The sequence below is a fragment of the Acromyrmex echinatior genome, chromosome 16 (genome assembly GCF_024713525.1).
Source record: "Acromyrmex echinatior isolate Ae372 chromosome 16, ASM2471352v2, whole genome shotgun sequence".
Lineage (NCBI taxonomy): Eukaryota > Metazoa > Arthropoda > Insecta > Hymenoptera > Formicidae > Acromyrmex > Acromyrmex echinatior.
Genome location: NC_141867.1, coordinates 8,484,708 through 8,510,390, shown reverse-complemented (window position 1 = coordinate 8,510,390; position 25,683 = coordinate 8,484,708). Strand labels below are relative to the sequence as shown.

At 41.4% G+C, this 25,683-nt stretch overlaps 3 protein-coding genes across 3 annotated transcripts in view; all 3 read right to left on the bottom strand.

Moving 5' to 3' along the window:
* The window catches only part of Sdc (Syndecan), a 74,507-nt gene extending 56,874 nt beyond the window's left edge, over nucleotides 1–17,633 (bottom strand). The window contains exon 1 of the mRNA XM_011052477.2: nucleotides 17,499–17,633. Coding sequence (XP_011050779.1) covers nucleotides 17,499–17,576 — 78 coding nt within the window. The 5' untranslated portion in view covers nucleotides 17,577–17,633. The remainder of the gene's footprint in view (nucleotides 1–17,498) is intronic.
* Nucleotides 17,634–19,517: 1,884 nt separating this feature from the next.
* On the bottom strand, nucleotides 19,518–20,177 carry LOC105143967 (uncharacterized). Its single transcript, XM_087414761.1, has 3 exons — nucleotides 20,140–20,177; nucleotides 19,935–20,031; nucleotides 19,518–19,855 (listed from the first exon to the last, which is right to left on the bottom strand). The coding sequence occupies exons 1-3, from the start codon at nucleotides 20,175–20,177 to the stop codon at nucleotides 19,679–19,681; spliced, it is 312 nt and encodes a 103-aa protein (XP_087270887.1). The 3' UTR covers nucleotides 19,518–19,678.
* Nucleotides 20,178–20,353: 176 nt separating this feature from the next.
* LOC105143968 (uncharacterized) lies at nucleotides 20,354–25,631 on the bottom strand. Its single transcript, XM_087414867.1, has 6 exons — nucleotides 24,730–25,631; nucleotides 23,950–24,154; nucleotides 23,636–23,833; nucleotides 22,180–22,429; nucleotides 20,838–20,970; nucleotides 20,354–20,759 (listed from the first exon to the last, which is right to left on the bottom strand). Exons 1-6 carry the CDS (start codon nucleotides 25,021–25,023, stop codon nucleotides 20,625–20,627), a joined length of 1,215 nt encoding a protein of 404 aa, XP_087270993.1. The 5' UTR covers nucleotides 25,024–25,631; the 3' UTR covers nucleotides 20,354–20,624.
* Nucleotides 25,632–25,683: the final 52 nt, after the last annotated feature.

Here is a 25,683-nt window from a genome sequence, read left to right as displayed (position 1 = left end):
AATCGTCGGAGCAAGAAGGTCCCGAGCAAATGTGTTTATCGGTTTTAAAGGGCAGGATGTAAAGAATGAGAGTTGACGTCGCGCGAAGGGGAGTAAACGAAAAAGGGGGAAGGTATAAAAGGAGGTTCCCAGGAGGTCGAGAGGTAAAGGTGGAGTAGATAGCAAGAAAATTAATCGCCCCTCTTACTCCTCGTCGCTCGTCGCCCATCATAGTTGTCGTCGTCATCATCGTATAGCCCGTAGTTGTACCTCCTGCTCTTCCTCAACGCGCGATTCTCGCGCGACCGTTTATTCAATTTTCCCGAGCATTTCCGTGAGATTTTAATTTTTATCCTCGTACCGGGAATAATTTCTAGCGTCGTGACAGACTCACGACGATTTTTTTATGGACCTAAAATCACATCGGTGAACGAATTGAATTTTTTCAGAGAAAAAAATTATCGCACGCGTGTACCAGTTGACGCATTTCATATCGAGTGTATATACGAATAGATGTAAAATTTTCGCCGCTCTCTCTCTCCCTCTCTCTCTCTCTTTCTCGAAGGGGATGTTCCAAAATCGATAATGGCTTTCGGATAATTCCGCTCGCAGGAAAATTGTGATTTTCAATTCGTTTTAAAGAGTCGAGAAAATCGCGGAATGCCGATCGAGAAAGCGTACGAATCTAAATGAAAAATGCATCTTATGCATAGAGCACGGAAGCCACAGATGTATACGAAGGTTTCGGATGCTAATGCAATCGATCTATCTTGCTCTCTTTTCACACTTTTCTAAGATAAATCTCATTTCATAAAGTAAATCGGAACAGACTCGAACAAATTTTCTTTCGGTGCGCACACTTAAAATTTATATACTCCACGTAGGTATATATATATATATAAAGTTAAAAAGACTTTTAATTTTCTAAAAGCATCCAGCATGATATGTTTAAAACATTTCGTTTCTGAGTGTATCGCATTATCTCACGCAAACGACCACCTTAATTTAATTAGTGGGCGTTGTTAAACCCGCCATGTCGATATCAAATTATTGCCGACCGTATAGCACAGATTCGCAAGTGTTTTCGTAAATAATTTGCCCATTGATTGTTATGACGCACGTATAGACGTACACCGTGTGCATGTATATATATATATATATACACATACGTACACCGTGAATCGTTTATTGCGTCGCGTGTAGTGGATTATGTCGACTCGTAATATTAATTACCACAAGATAAAATACAACTAATAGCAGCGAAACGTTATTGGGAATCAACTACGTCGCACACTGGACATTCGCGGATTCGCATTAACAGTACACACCCGGGAATTAATATCCTCGCATCCCGTCTCGGAAATATTTCCGTTTACGATAAATTCCAGAGGCAATGGCGGCGGAATTCCTGCCGAGTCCGGAAGTCTAAATGAAAATCGCCTGGCCTGGTCTACGATAGGAGAGACTCTCTGAATAGCAGTCGTAGTCACGTGCAATACGTTCTGTCAAATAATCATTTCTGCAAGGAATCGTAGAATCTCTTGTAGGAAGAAGGCACGATACATCACACGAATATAAGCCAGGATGGATATTCATCGATTGGATTCCAGATAATTTGTATGTCGCGTGTCGATTATTAACCATCGCCGGCTGTTCGCCAACGAAACACGTAACGAGGACAACTTCATATTCGATGCACAAGCGAATTGAAATTTTATTTAATCCATGCCAATGGGAAAACGCAAGCTAAATAGATATTCGGAGAAAAAGAAATTGGATCTCTCTCTTATTTAACAGATGGATTGGCCTTTATTAATTCATTGCCGTTCTAATATCGGAATACCTCAGGCCATCGAATGCAATCATGCACATACGTGATGCCGAGAGAGAATGCCTCCTAGAATCGCAGATATTCCGTCGATGGGATACCGCAAAATGCGCTTGCGTATCGACTGTTCTGAAAAAAGATGTATTAGTAGTCATCAACAGCTCGAAGATCTAATTTTCCTGAAATCTAACGCATCTAGAAATCGTAGAAATCGTATCTACGTATAAAGAGTAAAAGTATAAGAAAGTAGAAAAATAAAAGAATATGTACTTTTTAACAGCGACTAGTTTATCAATTAAGTTGTCGAAATGGTGCTCGCTAGGAAAAGAGAAAAAAGCATATAAAAATGTACCTTTTATAAAGTATTCTGAGGCGTCTATATCTCTATAGAAATCTCCGGAGAGATTGAAAATTCCATTTTAAATCTGTAGAGAGAAAGAGAGACGACATTCTCGCAGACTCCAAAGGTAAAACGCGACTTGAACTGTGTAATATTCCCAACGAAGAGAACAAACAGGGAGAGAGAGAGAGGGAGAGAGAAGCGTTGCCGTCCGAGTGGCGCAGTCCTCCCAATTACGTCCAAGTTTAACATTTCGTCGTAATTAAATGAACCCCGCGATTAACGAACGAGCAAAGCTGGTTTCAGCTGTAGGAAAGCGGGTTATAAATTGAAAGCAAAGCGCTCCGCCAACTTTACGATCTGTAACATTGAATGTATATTGTTGTAATCCAAAGATTTCCATGTCAACAACATCGTTGATAATAACGTCATCAATCTACGAGATTTCGTAATAATGATTCAATCACGTACATAAAGTTCAACGATACTTACTTTGCGCAAACGTATAATCGACACACTTTCTTCCACCGATAAATCGTTACGATTCGTTTCGATTTGCCTGCAATTTGTTTTATCAAAAATAGCTTAAGTGACGTCAACAATGGCGAGTGGCGAGTCATAAATCTCGTAAGCGACACTTTCTGACTTTGCTAAAAACTTGGTGCCTCGATAAACTTTGCACTCTTTCGTATACACACGTACATACATACACGCGCGTATTTACGCATATTTACGCATTCATAGACATAATAATACGTGTGACATCGACGCAAATTATATTATTGAGAAATGCAGCGAGGTCAATTAAAGATCATCCGCTAAATGGGAAATTCCTGGGAATTCCAGGACGTACGGACAATATAAATGCGCATTCGATTTGCCGCGAAGAGATTCTTCGATATTGGCGTTTACCCCGCGGTCGTTTGAATTAATGTAGGTCGCACCATTCGGAAGATAAAGGAATATTATCGCGGCCAACCCGGCGTTTCATTCGATTCTCGGCGATTCTCATCGTATTGTTCTCTCACATTTATTTTTAATAATCGCAAAGTATGTATCTTGCCAATAGCAGACGATATTAAATCGTCGATCCGATTATCTTACACGTTGCGCGAAAGCTTAGGAAAAAACGAGCAAGCAAGGTTTAAGTAATTAAAGTGCGAGCGATAAACGATGATGTATACGCTATGGGATTGAACGTCCTAGCGGAAATGACGCGCCGCGCTATTAAGCAAGAAAAATAGCGAGAAAGCTCCCCGAAAGATCCTCTTACTCTTCGAATTCGCCGAGAACGGAACGAAATCTCATCTCGAAGGATCTGGAAAAAGAACGAATTCAATTCCGCGCGTTAGTCTCCTTCGGCGAAGCCGTCGCAGCGCAACGCGGAAGCGGAAATTTTCCTTTCTCGAACGCTGCATATTCCGGCCGCGCTCTTCTCGCGCTTATTTCGAATTTTCCTTCCTCTTGAAGGATCTCGGGGTAAAACGGAAGGACCCGGCTGACGGTTGACTGGTCCATTCGACCGAGAAAAACGATAATCGCGTGGACTCGCGCGGTAAAGTATCGAAAGGAGTGGACTATATATGCGTGTCCTTCCCCGTCGATGGAAAATTCTCTAGCCGAGGTAAGCAGTTACGATCGTTCGGTAAACTGCCGTGGACCACTTTGGCGGAACAATTTTACGATCGAAAGAGGACGAAAGGGAGAAATAATGCGAGATTGGACGATTTCGTTATCCATACCAATAAAATAATTAAGATAAAATATCCATTAAGAGCGTCAGAAAGGATTTTCGTATACATATATATATATTTCTCGTTCCATAAAAAAGGTACAATGAATCAAACATGACTTAGTTGTAACGTTTTATGCTTTTGTTACATACGTGCGATTTGATCTCACGCATTGCTTCTCTACGCTTTAAAAAAAAAAAAAGCATCAGTGTGTGAACGAATGTCATTGTTATACCGATAGTATTATAGATCGATGTTACTCCGTAAAAAAAAAAAAAAATGGCGAGATATATCGGTAGTCTGGATCGCGGATGACGAAACGAATTATCTCCATGTTTTGTTTACAGCCAATGGCTACGACGCCAGTTTTTCATCCGCGAGCGGTGAAATTTTCCCCGATCAACCACTATCAGCCGACGCGATGTATTTTTCGGGGTGGATCGTTGGTAACGTTCTGTCGTTAAATTTTATTTCGCATCACCGGTTAGCAACAATTTTTATTCGTAAACAACGGTTTAAATTTCACGTCAAATATTGTTACGGCAATGACGTATAGCAAACATGGCCTTCAAAGACCGCTACTCACACTTTCCGTTTCGGATACCATGGAGAAAATTCGATTTCCCTTCCGTGTAAGGACGTTGACTTACCTAAAACAGAAAGAAAGATAACGGTATAGACGTAGATAAGAAGATTGAAAAAAAAAAAAAAAAAGAAATGCCTAAAGATTGCTTTTAAGAAATCTTACGAGGCCGAAAAGAAAACGCCCTCTCCGGGAAACTGTACTTCTTATTTATGGAAATGGCTGCGTTGAGAAATGATCTTTTCAAAGTTTCGCCGTACATATACGTGGCGCTTTGTTCTAACGTTATTATAAAAATTGCACTGCAAGTTTGGATGGACCAATAACACGGCAACCGACCTGGCCACGAGCACGCTCGCACTTAATCGAAGAAGGACGAGCCGGCGCGGCGGTGCACGGCGCAGCCATTTCCATAGCAATTTCTATTCTATTTCCGTTGACGTGGCAATGGCGTTCAATTATAGACTGCAATATTGAGAGGCACGTTTTCCCAATAACTGCACCGGCTCTATCAATATCTCTCTTCGGCGGCGGCGACGGCGGCGCCGGCGTACACCCTTACTACCCTTACTACCCTTACTACCCTTACTACGCGTACGAATTCATTTTCCACGTCCACCTCTCTTTCCCTTCGACCCTGCGAGTCGACTCCATCGCGTATTTCCCCGTCCCTCGTGATAATTGTCGCACAGATCGTTGAAGCGGAAACCAGAATGGGGGCGGGGGGAGGGGAAAAAAAGAACGGCCGGCCTCATCCATCCGTATGCGCGCGCGAAAACGATTGTAGCGTCATGCATTTTTCACGTAATCCTTTCCGAAGTTCGAGAGAGCACCGAAACACGTTTTCACAAATCCGGCAGCATTGCTCGTTCCATTTCCGATTTTTCGACTATTCCGACAATATTTGCGCGGTGATATTCCGCAAAGTCCCGAGGATCCCACCCTAGTTTCCGCCTTGTTATACCTCGCTGTTACTTGGTCGCGTCGCCTTCTTTGAAGTTAAAATATATGCGAAGCGATTTTGTCTCCTCGCCCTTCGTTCGTCGTTTCTCTCGTCGTTTCGCTTAATTATCCTCCCCTCCAGCGAGAAACGAAGAAGCAAAGCGAGGGCAAAGTACAGATTCGTGCGCCAAAGTTTCCAAAGTCGCTCGGAACCTTAACGTTTTGTTTGTTACTTAACGGAAAACGTTGAACAAACTTTTCTCTGTCACTCTCCTTTTCTCTCGTTCTCTCTCACTCTCTTTTCGGAAGCGACACACTCGTGAATTTCTCGAATTTGCCAACGGAATTACGAGATCGTTAATGCACGTCCCTAAATCGTTGTCTTCTTGCAGCAATCTCGAATATCACATCGTAAGTTAAGTGTCTTTACGCTTCGATAAATGAATGGGCGACAGCCGGACGCGATTCTTCTCGAATGCTCAATCACGTTCGGCGATTCGATTCTCGACAATTCCTGGATTCCGTTCATTATCGATGGTATACCATTACATAATTGCGAATTCTCTCGTGGATGAACGGAAAGGAACTTTTCCACACGATTGGTCGATAAGATGCGTATTGGATTATGCAAATATCGGTAGCCCAAAAAACTGAGTCCTCTCTCTGGTAGAAATATACGAAAAATACAACCGAGATCTACCACCCAATCCATTCCATTCGGATTATCCTATTTGCGAGAATATTTCATTCGTAGCATCCGGCACTCGATTTTTATCTCACGTTCTCCGCTATCACAGGATTGAGTGTAATAAATAATTTTTCATACTAATAGAACATCAATGTTCTCTAAATCATTCAATTTCCCTAATAGAACTTTAAATGAATTTTAGATTGATTAAAGAGCAAAGATTGATTCAAGACGTCGGAAAAAAAATACCTCGCGCCAAAAGTTCATGATCCAGTTAAGTATTCTCTACTTTCGCAAGTTGTAAAATTATATAAAATGCAAATATGCGGACTGCATCAACGCAAGACATGTCTTCGCACAAGCTACCGCACAAACTTGTTTTCTCCAAGAAAAAAATGGCATCGATTTCTCAGCTAGCTTCACGAAGGTCAGCATCGGTCTCTGAACGAGACCGTTGTGCCAGTCAGTCAGTGCACGCTGAATTAGTGGTCTGTTACGGCCGACTGTATTCAAGTTAATAAATTCAGTGCTGAAAAAATCAACCAAGATGGAACAGAAGTGGCGATAACGGAGAGAGAGAGAGAGAGAGAGAGAGAATGAAAGAGGGATGATTATCTACTCTAATGCCCATTTCTATCAAGTAGATTAACTTTAATCTCGGTTCAACTTACTTACTCTTCATCTTTTTCTAATTCTTAGAACCAGAAAAAAGAAATAGTTGGTTGAACCAAGATTAAAATCAAACTATATCGGTAGAACCGGACATAAGATGAATGGATCGAGCGCTTAGAATTCCGTTGGATCACAGGAGCCTCGCATGTGTGTGTGTGTGTGTGTGCGTGTCAAGATCTCGCATTAATATCTTCGCACGTTCAACGGAGTCGCAAATTCGAGCAGGAAACTCTGGAGCATACCATTGGTCCTCGCGCGAGCACGAGCTTTACATGCATAAGATCGTGGTAAGATCGCTTCCCAAGATCCCTGCACAAATCAGGAGCTCGCACGAACCGTACATGCGGGATGTAAAAGAACTGCGAGTAAAAGGAATTCGCAGTTTCGAAAATTCATGCTCCGTTTAATGGCGCGACGTCGTCTGGATGACTTGTCTCGCATAATAGCCCTGAGTAATAATAAAATATACATAGATACGAGAAATAGAGAAAGTGAAGAGAGAATAAAGAGAGAGAGAGAGAGGAATCGTTCAAGTACCAGGAAAAGCACTTACGCAGACTGACGGACCATGGAATAAAATAAGCGCGATATTACGAGACGCGACAGATGACTATACGACATCGCGTAACGGCATAATTCATGAAGCCTACTCGTATATACCGCCTCCACGTCGCGTTAAACGATTCCAAGTGTCTTGGACTATTTCACGTTACGCCTCACGATCCATTACCATTTTTTAAATGGAAGTTTGACAAAGCGTAGCGAAGCGAGGAGGGTACATTAAGCGAACGGGATTAGAAGAAACCCTCACTGCAAGTTCACGTTGGCAAACGTTTGGCGACGTTACGGCGGTTCTTGGCGACTTGATCGAGAGTTTCTCGCGCGTAACTGCAGCGAGAGGGGACACAAGAAGCACGTCGAGATTTGAGAAGAAGAAGAAGAAGAAGAAGAAGGAGAGGGCAACTCAATAAAACGCAATTCCGCATGATAAGCGGCGCGAATGGTAATCGGCACGACTGCGATATGGTATCCTCTCGTACATTCATTTCGCCTTCCTGTTCTAGAATCGTTGTGATTCGAGGATCTTGTCAAAGGACACAAAGGATGAAAGAGTGAAGGAACAATACGCATCCTAACTCACCCGTCCTCCCCGCTCCAGATACACTGAAATTAATTATATCCGTGGGTGTACGTGACAAAGGGGAAAGGTTGTAGAGGAACGGAAACTCTCCGGAATGGAATATGGAGGAGCGGGCAAAAGTTAAAGAGAGAAATGGGAGGAAAGGGCACGACGACGGGATGACGAGAGAAATGGAGGAAGTGGAAAGCCGGAGAGTATTCGTGTAACGAGCCTTCCCTATGTGCAGCAGCAGGAATGTGCGGGAGACAGTCTCGTTAATCTCTCGTCAAAACATATTGCGCGCGTTTAAAATCGCGCCGAGAGGGTGCCCAGCATCCATGCTGCGCTCTCCTCTCTTACCGTTTAAAAACAAAATGTTTTATAGACTCCTGACTATGCGGAAACGAGAACGGCAAAATTAAAATCTGTAGCGAGTTACAATTATTTTTATGCATACATACATGTATATATCTACGATATATATAAAAACGATCTGTCTTCAATCATCTGAACGCATTTAATTTAATTAATTAATGCGCGCAGCTCTTCTCGCGTGTCCAGTTGGACAAGGCGTGGCCGTTGGAGCGAGAAGGTTCATCCACGTATCGAACCATCGGATCTCTTCCGCTAGACTCGCATTGTTACAATCGAAGTGTATAACTGTAACGTGTAAATATATTTGCAAAATACAAATAACGAGTATAAATTTATAAACGCTCTTTATTTATAATTCTATAACAAAGGAGACAAAGGAGTCGGCACGAAATCACCGAGTGGAAACCAGGCAGAGATGGATGGAGCGCATAGCTCGATGATGATCATAGTTCACTTATTTATCAGTGATTAAGGCACAGTCATCAGAGTTAGTCATCATTTGCATTACATCAACTTTAATGAATTCGCGTCATAGAGGTCTCGCATAAATTATTATTAGCCGCTCGATCGATTACGACGCAACGTTACTTATATAGTTGCAATGAAGTTACGTGAAGTAGTAAAAAAAAGGGCCGTAAAATAAAATGGAGAAAATGAATCCTGAATACTCCGAAACGAAATTTCGTCAGCAGCCTTACTTTAATCTGCAATCGAGCACTCGTATATGCAATACGTATTATCATTAATTATTCGGGCTTTAGGTCTAAGAGATGTAAGCTCTTTCAAAGAGCTCGACACGATACCAACCCAGGTTAGAAGGTGCGCGCTGTTCGAGTCTCCCTCGGTTTCCTTTCCGAGGATCACCAACGACACCAACACCATGCACGACCGTGCGTGTGTAAACGCGTGTAAACGTTGAACGTATTTACGCAACACAACGCGGCGACTTTCCACGCGTGGGCGCGAGTGGGTCGGGAGGGCTGGAGGTGGGCAGGCTGGACCAAACATGGATGTTCTCTCGAGACGAGACTTATCGGACGTTCCAAGCCGTTCCTGCGCTGCGGGATGGAACACGTCCAAGAGAAAGGCGATTAGCCTCGTTTTCTCGAAACCGTCAAACGTTCTTCTAGTTCGTCGCGTTGGATAACTCCAACGTCGTCGGAGAGAAATACGTCAACCTATACAGGTATATACAGGTATATACAGGTATGTACAGGTATATGGGTGTAATCGCGATAAAATAAAGTTTATGTAGAAAATTGTTTGTATTTTGTATACAACAATTGTATGTAACAATTAAGATTCGAACTATCTTATGGACGACCCGTCGACTGGACAAAGGAGAAAGCGTAGCATCCTCTGTTGACGAAGAAAAGTTTACGACGACGACGCTACTATCTGTCCCTGTCTGGCAGCATTCAGTAATTACGTTACAATAGCCAAGTTGGCGAAAGAGCGTACTTTGGCAGTTCAGTTTTCAATTCCTATTTGAATTGCGCGGAATAACAATGCGACTTGCAAGCTTCAAGTTTCCCCTGGTTGTCTAGTATATAAGCATATTTGCGCATCCCGGAACCATCCCTCTTAAAGGGAGGAGCGAGGAGTGTATCCACTTTGAAGAAAAACCGAGACCGTAACGTCGATTATTCGGCGAACTTTCGCAAATAAGCAACGAAGAAAAGTTTCATCCCGCCGCGCGGCGCGGCGTACGAGAGATAAGTATATTTATATGCATGCATGCCTTGTACCCATAATGGTAAACATGTATATACGTAATCTAATCAGCGATAAACTTTTGTTATAAAGAACAAACAAGTTATCGCATTCTCAGACGAGAAAATTCGCCTGGCACCGCGATTTTACACGTACGAACGTGTCTAGTTCTCCACGAACATTTAGCGAAAATGAAACGATGAAATATCAAAACATATACATATTGTCGGCGTTACGCCAAGCGATCGAAAATCACTTCCTTCGTTTTCGTTCCGCTCGAGAAAGTCCGAAGAATCCTACTCTGGTGCACCGAGGCGGGTTATCCTTATCTAGAAGTGGAAGGTCGTAGGCGGTTAGATTTCATAAGGAGAGATATACGAGTAATTGTCGGTCGTGCTGTGCGACAGACTGTCGACGAAGAGAGGAAACGGAGAGAGGAAGAAGGATGAAAATAATGGAAGAGAGAGAGAGAGAGAGAGAGAGAGCGAGAGAAGGAAGCTAAACTAAGCTAAACTGAATTGAAATTGAATGAGCGAGAGAAAAGCACCGTGAATCGGAATTATTGCCGATATAATAATATCGGTACCGACGACGAGTCGCTGTATAACGAGGAATCTCCCGGTGTATTAGAGCTATATAAACTACAAGATATATTTCCGAGTTGGCAACCGGTGAGATACGTGCACGAAATAAAAGGAAAGAATGAAAAGAGAGCGAAAAAAAAGGAAGACACTGTGGAAGTCGCGGTGGAAAATACCTGAAACATTTCTGTCGACTGCAATACGGGGATATCGATATCCTGAAATTTCATCAGTCGCTTTTATCAGCATTTAGTCAGCAGAAAAGAAAAACGTGACAAGGAAATCCGTTAATCTCTGTTAAAAACCGGATCATTAGCTTGAGAATATGTAACTGCGAAAGAGCTAATTTGAAAGAGACTCGAAAGAAATGATCGAGAGAGTATCGAGTGACTTAAAAAGTTACGATTCCCATGTACGAACAAAGTACAAAGACGCAATATCAGTATCGCAAATTATTATGCAGCGCTTGCTATCGACGTGATGCAATTTCCTATTCTCTAAAGTCTAAAATGGAAAGAGCAACGCGGAGGAAAGAGGAACGAAAGATAGGCGCAGGCGTCTTGTAATCCATCTTAACGTCGGCCATTTCATTAATTTCGCATCTCGACATCCCTCAAAGAAGGCGCTTAAAGCCGCCTCCTCTTGATGTACCAGTCTCAATAAATGAATAAAGGAACCGCGATGATGCCCGGCGATATGCAAAAACGTTCGCCAGATCCATCGCATAAATATGTATTAAGCGCGTCTGAGCACACGTTGCATTAGTTTCGGGCAAATTATTTAAAATATCAAAGCACCGTAATCGTTTTATTTGACCATCGTGACATCGCCGCGTTCAGAATTCTCAAAATTGACCGAGTCGTTTCGGTCCCTGCTTTGTATCGAAACGTGAATTTTAATCGAGCGTCAAAAATCATCACGTAATTAGCATTCAAAAGTAATCCTATATAATTGGGATCGCAGATATCATTCAAAGGTTCCTTTTCCAAGAGAGAGAATTTAGATGTATCACGCTCAAGATAAATTCTTCATAATACGGGTCGCAGCCCTCGAACGTCATCCCGTTGCGAAGAGGAATTGCAAGCTCGGAAAGTAAGGAATGCGCGCGCGTTGTGGAAAGCTCGAAAACTGGGAAAAAGAAAAGCTGAAAAAGCATACAGGAAGGAAGCTTGTCGCCCGTGCGACAGCATGAGCAAGATGGATGAAAGTTTTTTTTGGGCCCGGGAGAAGCTCGGAAGCCTGCGAAAACTGAAGAGTAACGAGCCAATTTCCACGAGACGCTCGTCGCTCGCGCCGAGCCACCCTTTTCCAAGACGGTAGGGGGTGGATTGTGGAGGAAGGGTTCCTGCAACTACCGGCGACTTTTAGACTGCGAATTCGAGCGACGTGGAGTGTGGCAATCCCTACCTGTGTGCGAGCGTAAGAAACGAGCGAGATCCACGAAAGTCCGACCTTACCCTCACCCTTATCCTTATACGAGAGCAGAAGGAGCTTTCAGGAACCGCAGATTAAAGTATGACGGCAAGAACGTAGTAAGGTTCACGAAGAAAATGACTCGTCCTCGGAGGAGGACAATGAACCTGAGGCCTTTTGTCACGAAACCTACTTCTCAACTTTCTAAAATTATACGCTAGAAATATGACAAACTGTCAAAATACAAATCTATTAGATATCGCAAAACCGTATAGATATTGATAAAATTACACACACACACACACACACACACACACACGCATATAAATGTAATATGAAACGCAGTTATCATCATTATTCAATAATTCGTTTTGCATAAAAGAGGGAAAAAGGGCGAGGTGGTTTTAATTAACTTGGCAATTACTAATTATTATGTCATTAATTTGTTATACGAGGTATAATTTAGCTTTTCCATTTATGTACTCGTATAACGTAAATTTTCATCGCTGCAATTACATCGTTCGATCGTTGCACTCGTCACACTCGTGTACGCGTTGCGTACATAGTGGCGGTGCGCACCACGGTTACATTAATTCTTAAGTAAGTATCCGATAACGCCCTTTACCTAAACTGCCTTTGATGTGGTTCGCCTTTATAGATGATTTCGACGCTCGGACGACACACACATATATATATATTTTCAAAGTGGAGAAATGCCCGCGTTGCATTACGTAAAATTACTTTTTACAGAAAATCATTTCGATCACGAAACATAGTATCGCGTTGCGACGACGACGACGATGACGAGTTTATCTCAAAGGAACTCGACGAGACTCGCGGAGACTCGAAGTGAGACGAAGCGCGATGGGATACACTATAACGAGGATGTAGAAAGGATCCCGAAGGTTTATCCTCCCTCTTTACGTATCGTAAGGATTCTCTCGTTCAATGTTCCGTTATTATTGAGAAGCTGCTTTATCGTCTATTTACTTTTTATTATCTTCGCTTATTCATATATATATAATATTATATAATATCAGCACGCTGATATAATATTACTTATGTGAATCGTGATGCTACTCGCGAGAGGGTCGGAATATAATGGAAATATTGAACAAGGCTGGACCGACGGATGGTTAAATTCTAAGTACATATCGCGCGTTGAAGAAAATCCATAAAGGGAAACCATTATGCGAAGGCTTATTAGAATGCATATTCACGGGGAACTTTTGTGAAATATACAGACCGAAAGGGAAGAAAGCGCAGATTTCTCGAGAGCTCTGCTCGTGGGCGTTTAATGGGCGGCGCTCGTAAAATACTTGAATCTCATACGAAAATTACCGCCTGACCCCGATATTTCCTCCTGAAGCTTCTCTTTTCCCCGTTATAGTTATAGTTATAGTCGCGTGCCGCCGCGAGCCCTGCGATTATTTCAGATATAAAGTCGACCTACTTGCGATCCTTTTTCCAACGTATCGTTAAGCGAAAATCATTTAATAACTACCTTCGTCGTACGGAACCTCAAAGATCGCGCGATATATTCTCGACTCGATATAAATCTCTAAGAGGAAAAATCTTACGGTGATCTCTTTCTCGATTCTTGATCAAACGTAATTTCGTCCTTTCCATTCGATATGAAAGCCTACATTATTACATGATTTCCATTAATAATAAGTCGCGTGCGTTCCAATTTCCTCATCTTTTAAAACGCTACTTTGCAATACGCGCGTTTTTTTTAGAAACACATCGTTAGACAAAACCGATTCTTCGTGGGGTTCGAATGTGTGCTCCCTGCAGGATGTGTCTTATCGAGAAGTTGCACGAATTAAGACTCCACCTCACGTACTCGAACGGACCAAATAAGGAGACACCCTCCAACAACAACTTGTCCCACAACTACACGGATACCCGGAGGAAGGGAGTGATACATGTACAAGATGTAGCGTGTTCAAGTATTAATTAAACCACTCTGGAAACTCGATGAAATGGCGTTACACGGTACTGGCAAAAGTAAAAAAGTAAAAAGTAAAAAAAAAAAAGTCTCTCCGATAATATTTAAGTGAGCGTATCGCGAATAAAAATTACCGCAACGTAAACATTTTAATGCAATTATGTACATTAGTTAGGAAATGTGTTTACTTCCCTCATCGGTCGCAACCGTATCTCGTCTCTCGAAGCGCATTAACGTAATTGCATAAAATTTATACCATATAACTGTGGTGGGAACAACGCGGTTCGCCAAGGTAAATAGAATCCGTCTCGATTTACTCGGCAAACGGAACAACAAGTTCGACCATGGAACAGCCGGACGAAATGAATAGGCATCCGGCAAAGTTGCATATTAATCGCTCTAGTATTCTACAATCTACGATATATTAGCGGATGAATAACGAATTAACATAATGTGCGCAATCAAATCCTTCCAAAGCTCGCGTCATACATCGATACCGCGAAAATACCCATTTGATGCTCAATTGCTCGCAATTTCCCGACGTTACTGTCTCCATACTGCGTTACGATATTAATCAAACTCTTAAAGAGAGAGAGAGAGAGAGAGAGAAAGTCGACGCGACGTCGTCACTGCTGTCTATCAATTATCGACTCGTATACACGACGGGGAGAAAAGGAGCCAACACTTACATCACTCGTATATACGCCGATTCACACCGTCGTATCGAAAGACGTGCTCTCGTTCTCTTCACACGCGTATATACACACACACACACACATGCATATGGTACATAACTCGACCAGTATATACGTACAGAATATACAACCAGCCACAAGACACGATCTAACGACGGACGGGTCAGGCGTCGCCGTAAAAGGCCATTAATGTCCATCATTCGTGAATTGTCGTCGTCGTACGTCGTCATTCCGTGCTGGTTCCGACGAAAAAGGCGAGATTTCCAAGAAGAATCGCAATTCGCGCACGCAACTCCCAGCTTTTCTCGAAATAATACGCGACAGGCAGGCCGCCGTGTGAAATTAAACCCACCATCAGCTGATCGTTGTTTCAACCGCCGAGGGAAGGTTTTATTTACCGTACGACGTCTGCTATTCGTATATCCATTCTCCGATAACAAGAAACGGGGATTCACGGAACGAACCCATAGTCACCTATTGACATTTCTTTGTTGGGAGAGACCGGGAAGCAATTTAAAGCGCGCACAGACACACACACACACACACACACACACACACACATACGTGGCGATCTGTTCGCGATTCCAAAGATTCATGGAAAACAAATAGAGGATTTCACGTCGAGAGAACGTATCGTAGCGTTCGATATTGAATGCGTGTAAATGCGCCACGTTAATGTAAAATAATTGCACGGGAAAAGATTTCGTAAAGGATACCTATAGATGGAAGGGAGTTTCGATTTTCGGGTAACTCGATGAAGCGCATCGATAACGAGGCTCTCGCGCTATTAAGAAACGACTCTTTTTCTCGACTAAAGAGCCATGACGGAGAGACGACGGCGGCGGCATGGCAGCGATACGAGAGAATATTTATAAGCTCCTCTTACAGTTAAGCGGCGTGGCGACGAGGCGACCCGCGGCACCGAGGTATGCATTTTCCGCGCGAAGACAGCGAGATTATTACCGGCGATATTTCATCGGCCGCTAAAACCAGCCGGCCTTTCGGGACGCAGCCCTTCTCTCCTCCTCTCCTTCTGCCGCTTGCATTAAAGGTCCTCGCGCAATTGTAAAATGTAACTACGCTCCGTGTAAGCGCGGTGTACGGGATTTATGCTCGACTCGAGAGAGAGAGAGAGAGAGAGAGACTGCTGCTTTTTCTCCGAAATGTAATCGCGCCGAATTTCTCGCGTTTCTCACGAGACAATATTTTTTTCAACGTGACGGAGAGAAAGAAGCCCTCCTCGCCTCGAGGGAATATATCTCGTAATCCGCGATGTGAGATCCGCGATTTTTCTAGTGATTTTAATTGTTCGACGACCGAGAAGCGGATCTTGAATATTCTCGGGCGAGAGGTCGGAATATCGAAGAGCCAGCAAATATCGTAACACGAGCTTTATGCCTCGCGGTCACGAAATTTAGCACGTTACGCCCTTGCACTCTCTCGATCCCTCCGCCGGTTACCCTAAAGCTGTTTTTCCGCTGCGATACGCGAGCGATGCGCACCAGGATCGACTTCTCTCTCTTTCTCCCTCGTGACTTCACAGACAATAAAATCTAACGCGGTGCTCCGCTTTTATTTTTGTTGCTCCTCCTCTTTTTTCGACAAAATGCTTTTTACGCGAGAGCGTAAAGTATCGTAACGTAACGTGACGATAAAACTGGTCGAATATCTTGTTCAACCGATATCGCGGGTGCCTTTATAAATTGCTACGCTATATAGCCATTAGTCAACGCGTAGCGTAAAAAAAAAAAAAAAAAAAAAAAAACACCCCACCAACGTTGCACAGAACGTTACAAATATTTTGCTCTCGTATTTGCCGCCGTCGAATTACACTGTCATTAGAACGGCCATTATTCCGCGTAATGCAAAAAGCGTGCACGGCGCGAGTTACAATATAGAATTCTCGCTTACTAATTAACGAACGGCCGCGAGAATTTTAACGATAAAAACATAAACAAGAGACAAACGATAGGACGTAATTGGCATCTGTCGCGGCTCGTTTATTCGAAGACCGAGCGCGGCCAAACATTAATTTCAAAATCCACTTTTCCTCATTAACGAATTGCCAAGATTTGCGCGCGCCGAAACTTGCTCCGATTCTTTCCAAAGTTTCTATTAACAGAGCCAACAACGCGGACGTCCTCGTTACATCGCTATCGGAGGAAGGTAAACTCGATCTTTAGCGCGTGAAGGTCTACTTATAATCGGAACAAAAGTTTGAATTCGCGAAGAGAGGAGGCTCCTTTGACGGATAGATGGTTGCTCCGAAAAAAGTGTTTTGTTTTCGAATCGTAAACAGGCACGCATGCCCTTTCAAGTGTCGGCGAAAGTGGAGACGGTTTTGTTCAATCATTTGAATTTGGAAAAGATTCCATTTTTTTTGAAAAAAGAATAACGGACGAGAAAGACGGACCGTGAAGTGAATAGTAAAACGAAAGCGGCGTACTTCAGGGGGCCTCGATTTGAACACCACTGGTTCGACGAGACGCCAAGAATGCGAGAGTGCCTCAATAGCGGCGTAACACTTAACGCTACGGAGGGAAAGGCAGGCGTATGCTTTTACCTTTAGTCGTAGGTACGTGTATACGAGCGTGTCTTTGCGACGTTACATGCATGAAAGGAGAGAAGAGGAGACGAGAGGAGAGGAGAAGACGGAAGGAAAGAAAAGACTGAAAAACGAAGAGCGCGCGTCCCTCTCGTCTCGCGAAACGCGAGGAGAGACAGCCAGCCGCCTCTTCCTCTTCCTCTTCCTCTTCCACCCTCTTTTCGCCCATCGTGCCGCATCGCGGCCGCGTGTCACGACTCGGAACGACAGTCGAGAGACACTCTCTCTCTCTCTCTCTCTCTCTCGAGAAAGAGAAATTGATGGATGAATGGAAACTTACCTCGGTAGCGGCGCCGCATCCCGCGAGGATCACCGCAGCCGTGCTAAGGAGAAGTATCCAGCGTATCCTTAGTCGCATCTTTCTATTCCGTGATCCCGATGGGCCCCGCTCGCCCGGCGCCCGTTCCGTATGCACGCGCACGAATTTGACGTGAAAGGGGAACGTGAAAGGCGCGAGGCGACGTTTCAATGTTTCGACGTTCCGCGTAAGATGACGGCGCGAGGGCAGTATACTCGTAATAAACGTCGGAGACGGACGAGAGAGAGAACCACTCGAGGGAGAGGGGAGAAAAAAAAGATCTCCCGGAACAACAACGCGCGACACACACCACACTGATCGATGAACCGCGAGACACTGGGCGGCGCGACGATCGCCCGCTACCGTCGACCAGACCGACCCGACTGGCCGCCATGCTGCCTCGCTGCGCCGCGGCCGCGCGCAGCGCCATCTGCCATCGACCGATCACAGTCACCGTCAAACCGTGGCGCCAGGCGCATACCTACCTACCTACTCGCCCAATGCCGCCGAATACAAACGCTCATTCCGAATCGTGTTGTTCTTATTAAATCGCCCCTTATTATAATAGTTCAAGTGTGGAAAAAGTAATTAATTACAATATACGCGAGTCACTATTTATTTCAGTTTTCTCTATGTAAAAATAACACATACTTGACTGTATTCAAAAATGGATTTACATTTTAATGGTATTGTTATGTTATTTTTACATGGAAAACCAATAATTTTACACGCATGCATATATATTGTGATCATTTTGTATATATACATCTGGATTTGTAATGTAAGCCGGTATTTTAAAGTTGATTCCTCTAAATTTAAGAACACTCTTAAGTTATTTAATCAAGAGAACCATAGCATTTTAAGACAATTTTTAAATAAAGACAGATTATGAATAGCAGTTCTAAAGATCCTATTGTAAGATCTAGATGTTTAATGATATACCAATTTTTGTAATTACATTTTTCAGTTTTATAGACTGGTTTCTCGGATTTGAAACATCGTTTCAACTGAAATCAATATCTCAAATTAGTTTCATTATCAATTTAATAATGCTCCTCTACAGTGCAAAGTTGCACTGTAAAAAATTGCAGCAACATTACATGTTGTAACAATATTGCAGAGATTTTGCAATGATATTGCTGCAAATTCTGTGTTGTATGGAGTTAAGTGATACTAATAATAATCTTAATTAAGAAATGCAATTAAAGATGCTATTATTGATATAAAATCAACAATGAAATTATTTGAAAAATATTTAAAAATTTGTTTTAAGGACGTTCTCCGAAACAATCCATTTTCTTTAGATGTTTCTGAAACTTATAGAATAAGCTTGTTTAGTGTCCTGAACATATGTGCTTTAAAACTCAATATCCAGAGATTAAAAATCGAAATATTCCACTTTAAAGTTGAAGCGTTTAAAAAAAATATATATACACACACACACACACACACACACACAGGATCCCTATCTAAAGTTTATTCAAAAGGGATTTTTTTATTCACTGTGAAAGTTTTTTTAACAATTTTTTGAAGCAATGAGATATAAAATTTGATTTGACACAAGGAATAATATGAAATTTGTCTGAATATGGCTTCCAGTATTCATTTTTAAGAAATCATTAAGCAAAGTAACATAGTAAAGTCGTTATTTTTTCGATCGACAGCGAAAACAGGAGGCATTTTATATTGTATAAAAAACCTTAATATTTATGGAATATCTTATACTATATAAAAGTGAAATAAATTTTCATAAAAATTTTCATAATGGTGAGCACTAATATGCTCATTAGGTTGAGTACAACTGCAGTCAGAGAACGTCCTTAAGAGATATTGAAAAGAAGAAAGTGTGTGTGTGTGTGTGTGTGTGTGTGTGTGTGTGTGTGTGTGTGTGTGTATATATATATAGTAATTGTGTAAATTGAGAACATTTTACAAATTTAATAAGCGAAATTGTTAATTCATTAAAAGAGAAAGGTTTAGAAATTATTTAACTAATATTCAGTACAGCATATTTTCTCATATACACGTTAAAAATATATATGTTGAAATAACATTAAGTAATTTATGAATGAAATTAGTTACTGCTCTATATCATTGATATCGATAGATCCATTAATATATTTATTCTGAGATTTTTTTAGAATTCTTGTAGAATCGTTTGCCTAGGTCTTCTTGTCATCAGCAGATAAATCTTTCTCTAGGCTCTTCAGAAATCTCAGATTCTCGTTTATGCCGCGATTGTATTCATCGATCTTATTCTTCATGATTTGCACTTCTCTCTGCATGTGTTTCACCTCGTTCTGTGTCTTCTCCTTAACGTCTTTCAGCAATTTCCTGTCCTGATTATCCGTAACACCTTACTACGTCGTGGCTACTGCTTGACTCTAAAATGACGTTTTACAAAAATATTTTCATCACCTGCTTGTAATAATATTCCGTTTCACACGCAATGTCGCCGAACGACGTATGATCCATCTTCGAATCGTGCTTCTTTCTTTCATTAAGATGTCTAAAGCTGGAAGGAATAGTTCATTTTTTATATCACAGCGTTAGGAAAATAACCCAAAGCATGGAAAGCACAGTGGAATATATTATCGAATTAAACACATTTTGAATTAAATACCTATATCTGCAAGTTTTTCTGAAAACACCTCGGAGCATTGTGGTATTGATAAAAAAATTTTTATGTAGAATGTATATAAACGCGAATTTGACTTATTAAACGGAAAAATATTTAACGAGGTTGTATGAAACGGACAAAACAAACTAGCATCAGAATTGGCGCGCCCCTCGAAAATGGCTCAATGTCCAAGAAGAGGTTAAGCAACAATGAAAAATACGTTTTATTTTCAAGTATAATCTTGCAGACACTTCAAAGTACAAAGTCGATAATCTCGTTAAAAGCAATCCATACAACATATAAGGAAACACCATTCAAATTTAAGTAACATATATATTAAGAGCATTACATTTAATATCGATATAATGTAACAGTTTATACAGAAGACTGTGATACTCTATTAGTTCTACTATTTTCGAACTATTTTCTTACATCAAAACCAATAATAAAGCCGCCGATCAGTCGGAGTATCACGCTAATAACTTTGTTCACTCTTTCTGATCCATGTCTGTAATTCGCTTTTTGTGACGGTTAATAGCCTCCTGATGACGCTTGATCTGTTCCTCGTGGAATGAGATCTCATCGTGCAAGCTCTCTCGCATCTTTTGTAATTGTTCCTTTTGCTGAAATAACATTTCAGACTTGTGTAAACAGATGAGATCGTTGATATGATAAACAATTAATAAGAAATATATACTGACCAGATTATAGAAGTATTGGTCCTCATGGGCAGCTTCCATCTTTCCGAAAGAACCGCCAGCATCACGAACAGCACCACCGCCACCTCCTCCCTTGCCAGCACCTGAACCACGTTCTCCAACCATTCTCACTTGACTGTAACAAAGTACGTTTTAAATGTAACAATGGCTACGTTCAGCAGAAATAGTAGCATTGCAACTGTTGTAAAATTCTTTATTACAATTGATCTTGCCCTTAATTTCTCATTAGATCTAAATGTATAAACCAATCAATATTTAAGAATTTTACAACAGTTGCAAAACTGTTTTTTCTGCTGAACACAGCCATTAGCAATTATTGTAAGATTCTTTAATATGATTGATTTTTGTCCTAGTTTCTTGCTGGATCTAAAGATATGACAATCATATGAATGAAATGGCAGCTTTTCCTGCATTTGCAATTGCATCGCATTTTGCAAAAAGCTCTGCTTAGAAATATTATTCAGGGGTTATGTCAGCTAAACTTTCCGCCTAATTATTACATAATTTTGATATTGCATCTACTCAAGTCATATCACAGATCTCTGCCATGCTGAAAAAATACTATTTATGTGTGAGAAGATAAGATATTCCTAAATTCGAAAAGAAGAACACGTCAGTATATTACTGCGAATAAAGACGATATCTGGATCTATGTTTGTGATGGGAAAACGCCGGGTATGAAGTATGAATTAAAAACGATCGACTAATTCGACTTTAAAGCTGCAGAATTCTTCCGATACCTTAACGCAGAGATGCTTCGCGAAAACGTCGTAATCGTTCGTTGCATTTTTCCAATCACGAAATATTCTGGATCTGAAGGTTATCGAAAATCTGGCAAATCGACAGGACAAACTGATGAATGAATCATGAACGAAACACTATTCTTAGAACGCGAAACTCAGCTACGACCAGCATTGTGGCGCTTGTGTCGGGAATATTGTGAATTCCATAGGTTTAAACGCAATTACTTTCTCGGAACGAGTTCAATCAAATTGCAATTAACCTGATTACGTAATATTTGTATTTTATTAATTTTTTGAAGATTAATTTTTTGTCCAAGAAATTAAAAGAAAAATTAAATTATAAGAATAACGATTTATATGTGTAATTAGAAACTTTACTGTGAGAAATTCTGTCAAATTAATTTAATCCGAGGATTTAATTGATTTGATTGATTATTACCTGTTTCTATCAATGTAGATTAACTTTAATTTCAATTCGACTCCTTCATTTTTTTCTAATTTTAGAATTAGAAAAAGATGAAGAGTTAATTGAACATACATTGATAAAAACGAGCATAATTAAAGCCACATCCGGATTCGACCTGTAGTACTCATTGACTTGATCCAGCATCAATTGTTTCTTGAGCTCGGACGTTTTCAGTTCATTAACGGCAGCCTGTTTCTGCAACTCCGCGCGCTCCAGTTCGATGTGCAGCATCCGCAGCTTGATCTCGTGCTCGCGTTGGGTAGACTTGAAGATCCACGTCGCTCTTTGTACCAATTTATCTTTGTCGCAGGTTGCTGGACCATTGTTCCACTCGAGTTCGTTCATCGTGTCGTTGTGTTCCACCGCTCGAAAATAAAACATTTTGCTAAGATCTCGTCGTCGGAGTAAGATTTGAAGTGAACACGATGACTGCGTTCAGCGGACTCAATAGTTGAGTGAGTGCTCATTGTTATTGATGTATTCTTTCAGAAAATGCTGATTGGATGATCTAAGAGAATACACCAATAACATCGAGCTGTCGAGTCCGCTGAACACAGTTAATGGTCACGTTCAGCGAACTTATAGAGCGAGGGTTCACTCTCTAAGAGGCTCCAGAGAATTTCAATCTATCAGAAATCATGTATTGTGGAATATACAGTTTCTGATGGGTTGAAATTCTTATTCTCTGTTCTCTGTTGCCTGTTCCTTTTATTGTGCGGAGCTCCTAACAACACAAAGTCGACTATAGCTTCTAGACGTCTGAAAAATGGACGTCCGTAAGTCGACTTTAGACGACTTGGAGACGGGAATGTCCCGCTTTAAAAACGACTGTAAGCCGACTTTAAGTCCAACCATTCTAGGCTGTGGTCTGATTCATGCCCACAACGCTCATGAACCATAGTTCAAACAACAAGGACGAAATGATTTCACATTTAAGCTTTGTGAGCATAAATCGCACTAGACGTCTTAAAGACGACATTGGAAGGATATCTGTACCAAGTCAACTTACAATCGACATATCGACATTTGTACTGTTAGGGCTGCTATTGGTGTATTCTTTTAGATTTAAACATCCGATTGGATCTCACTGGCGGATGGTCATGAAATCATGGCCTCCCCCTGGAGTCTTCTTTTTTTCAAAGTATTCGTAGCAAAATGTTATATATACATTTTCAATATTTCTGAAATGTTTAATCACAATTTCAATATTCCTAAAATATTTTTTAACTTAACTCCTAGATATAAAAAGTATAGATTCAGTTATATTATTCCTTTGTATTAATATAATTTGAAATAAAATATGTTTGAATTATGTATTTGTATGAATTATATATTTAATATATGAATGCAAGGTGTGAATTATATGTTTAAATAATACTTTTTCAATATAATAATTTAATATTCTATTTTTTCACATATTTGACCTTAACAAAAATTTTGTTTGTAGCGAACCAATGGTTCCTCCTTGACAAACTTTTGAATCCGCTAATGAACGATCCAGAAGAATATATCAATAACACCGAGCGCTCGACTCAACTATCGAGTCTGAATGCATTGAAAAGTCCAAGTACCATTCTCGACGCGGGACGTCGACAGACTGTCGGGGCAAGTGATTCTGTGCTCAAGATCGACGGGCTCGCCTTGGATCTTGATCCTGGGACGCTTCTGCTGCAAGAAATAGTCCTCCGACACTTGTCGCGACAGTTCGCCGTGATTACTCTCGTCCTCGGTATCGCTATTGACCTCAATCTTAATCTCCTGTTCCGGTTCTAAACAAATACTTCTATAATTTTACGCAAAACAATTATTCAAAATTAGCATTTCCCGGAAGCTCGGGGGGGAAAAAAAAAGAAAAAAGAAATCGCGATGTTCGATATATTTCAACCTGGCGTTTCCGTGGGTAACGTCAATTTATCCAGGATCGCCTGTATCGCCATCCGATTCAGTGGATTCTCATTGTCCTGACTGTCGTCCGAACGATCGGTGTTCTCGGAATCGTTTTTGCGCACGCTTTCCATCAGCCGCCACACTTCAATCGAGAGATTCGGCGGACGAGATTTGGCGGCCACATCCGGTCCCAAGGTTCGTACCTGCGCGTGACCAAAGGCCGGGAAGAAATAAGAAAAAGAAAAGAGAGTTTAGAATGGTGATCAACCGTTCCATATTTAGGAAGGCCAGTCCCGAATTTTAATTCCTCTTTGTCTCACTTTAAAAACATTCCAAATTAACGATACTATAAATTGCCCCTCTTTTAAATGTGAAAATAATAAGCGTAAAATATAATTTTCAATTGACGTGAAAAAATTTCGACTTTTTATTTAAAAACTCAGGTATCTCATTTATAAAATACATTCGGGAGGAAAGTATTTAATTTAAAAAAATCAAATATGATGTTTCGTGACTTGAATAATGTAATTTTTGTTGTAAATCTCATGTAATATTACCTATTAAGTGTTGTTAATTATTTTTTTTTTACAAATATGATTGTTGTTCGTGTACTTCATTGACGATTATAAAAAAAATGTTTATCCATTAGAATTTAATTGCAACATCGAATTTTGTTTAAATGTCTCTCTCTTTCCTTTTTTAAGATCACCTTAATTTAAAGATGGAAGGAAAAATGCCTCTCGAATGATATTTTACGCAAGTCTAAACGCAGTCACACCTTTTCGGCGTACGAGAACATCTCCATCCTCGCCTGCGCCTTCATCCTCCGCCACTGTTCCTTGATCCTGGTAATGTCCCGATCTGCCGAGAATTGGCCGCGGAACGCGCAGTAAATCTTTTGCCAGGCGACAGATTTCTTCGCGGACGCGGCCGCGTCGATCTTCTTATTCTCGATTGCGCTCACATGATGCTTGATCAGGGAGAACAGGGCGCTCTTCTCCTCGGGGATCCAATTCTGCGTCCTCTCCCTTTTCTTCAGCAGCACGGTGGTCGTTTCGCTCGTCGTCGACATTCTCTTGCCTTTTTCGCGCGTTAATTAGCGGTAATTTAGCTAATCTAACTAGTCCAACCCACGTGTATACAAAACATCTGTTGTCGCGCATTGATCCATCACTGTTTCGCGGCCCCCCGTTTGCTTGTTTAAGCGCGGTTTTAGAACCGTCAGCTGTTTAGTTGCTACCGGAGCGGCGCGTCTACCGAGTGTCACGAAAGTCACCGCGATTATATCTAGTCGGAGTTACTGTCAACTATTCGTAATTATTCCTCTCCGCTTGAAAGGTTTATCCGTGGGATAATAGCTCTCTCGTCGTTTTAATTCCGCGTGCGAAGAGCCGTGAGTAGAGTCGAGCGGTTTTTACACGCGGATTGTCTCGATGCTTACAACATTCTCGTTTTATAATTTTATAATCGGACAGAATTTATGAAACGCTTTCGTGTTTTACACGCGAAATATTTCGGTATATCGGATTAGATCCGCGGCATAAGGCACGTAAAACGCGAACGTCGAGATAACGCAATGCGAATAACGTCGGATTAATTCAGCGGAACGTACGCCCGAGAGATAGAGAGAGAGAGAGATGAGCGCAGCCGACTTAAACCCGACTAAGAGACGACTAAACGTCGGCCATCTTGGCACGGTACTAGCTAGAACGCGCTCGATACTAACAAATCC

Excerpts from the sequence above, each read along its gene's own strand:
- LOC105143967 (XM_087414761.1), bottom strand. The coding sequence starts at position 20,177 with ATGCTCCGAGGTGTTTTCAGAAAAACTTGCAGATATAG. Across the intron at positions 20,032-20,139 it reads AGAAAAACTTGCAGATATAG|CTTTAGACATCTTAATGAAA; the intron begins GTATTTAATTCA and ends TATTCCTTCCAG. Across the intron at positions 19,856-19,934 it reads CGGAATATTATTACAAGCAG|GACAGGAAATTGCTGAAAGA; the intron begins GTGATGAAAATA and ends ACGGATAATCAG.
- LOC105143968 (XM_087414867.1), bottom strand. The coding sequence starts at position 25,023 with ATGTCGACGACGAGCGAAACGACCACCGTGCTGCTGAAGAAAAGGGAG. Across the intron at positions 24,155-24,729 it reads TGTTCTCGTACGCCGAAAAG|GTACGAACCTTGGGACCGGA; the intron begins GTGTGACTGCGT and ends GGTCACGCGCAG. Across the intron at positions 20,760-20,837 it reads ACCAATACTTCTATAATCTG|CAAAAGGAACAATTACAAAA; the intron begins GTCAGTATATAT and ends ATGTTATTTCAG.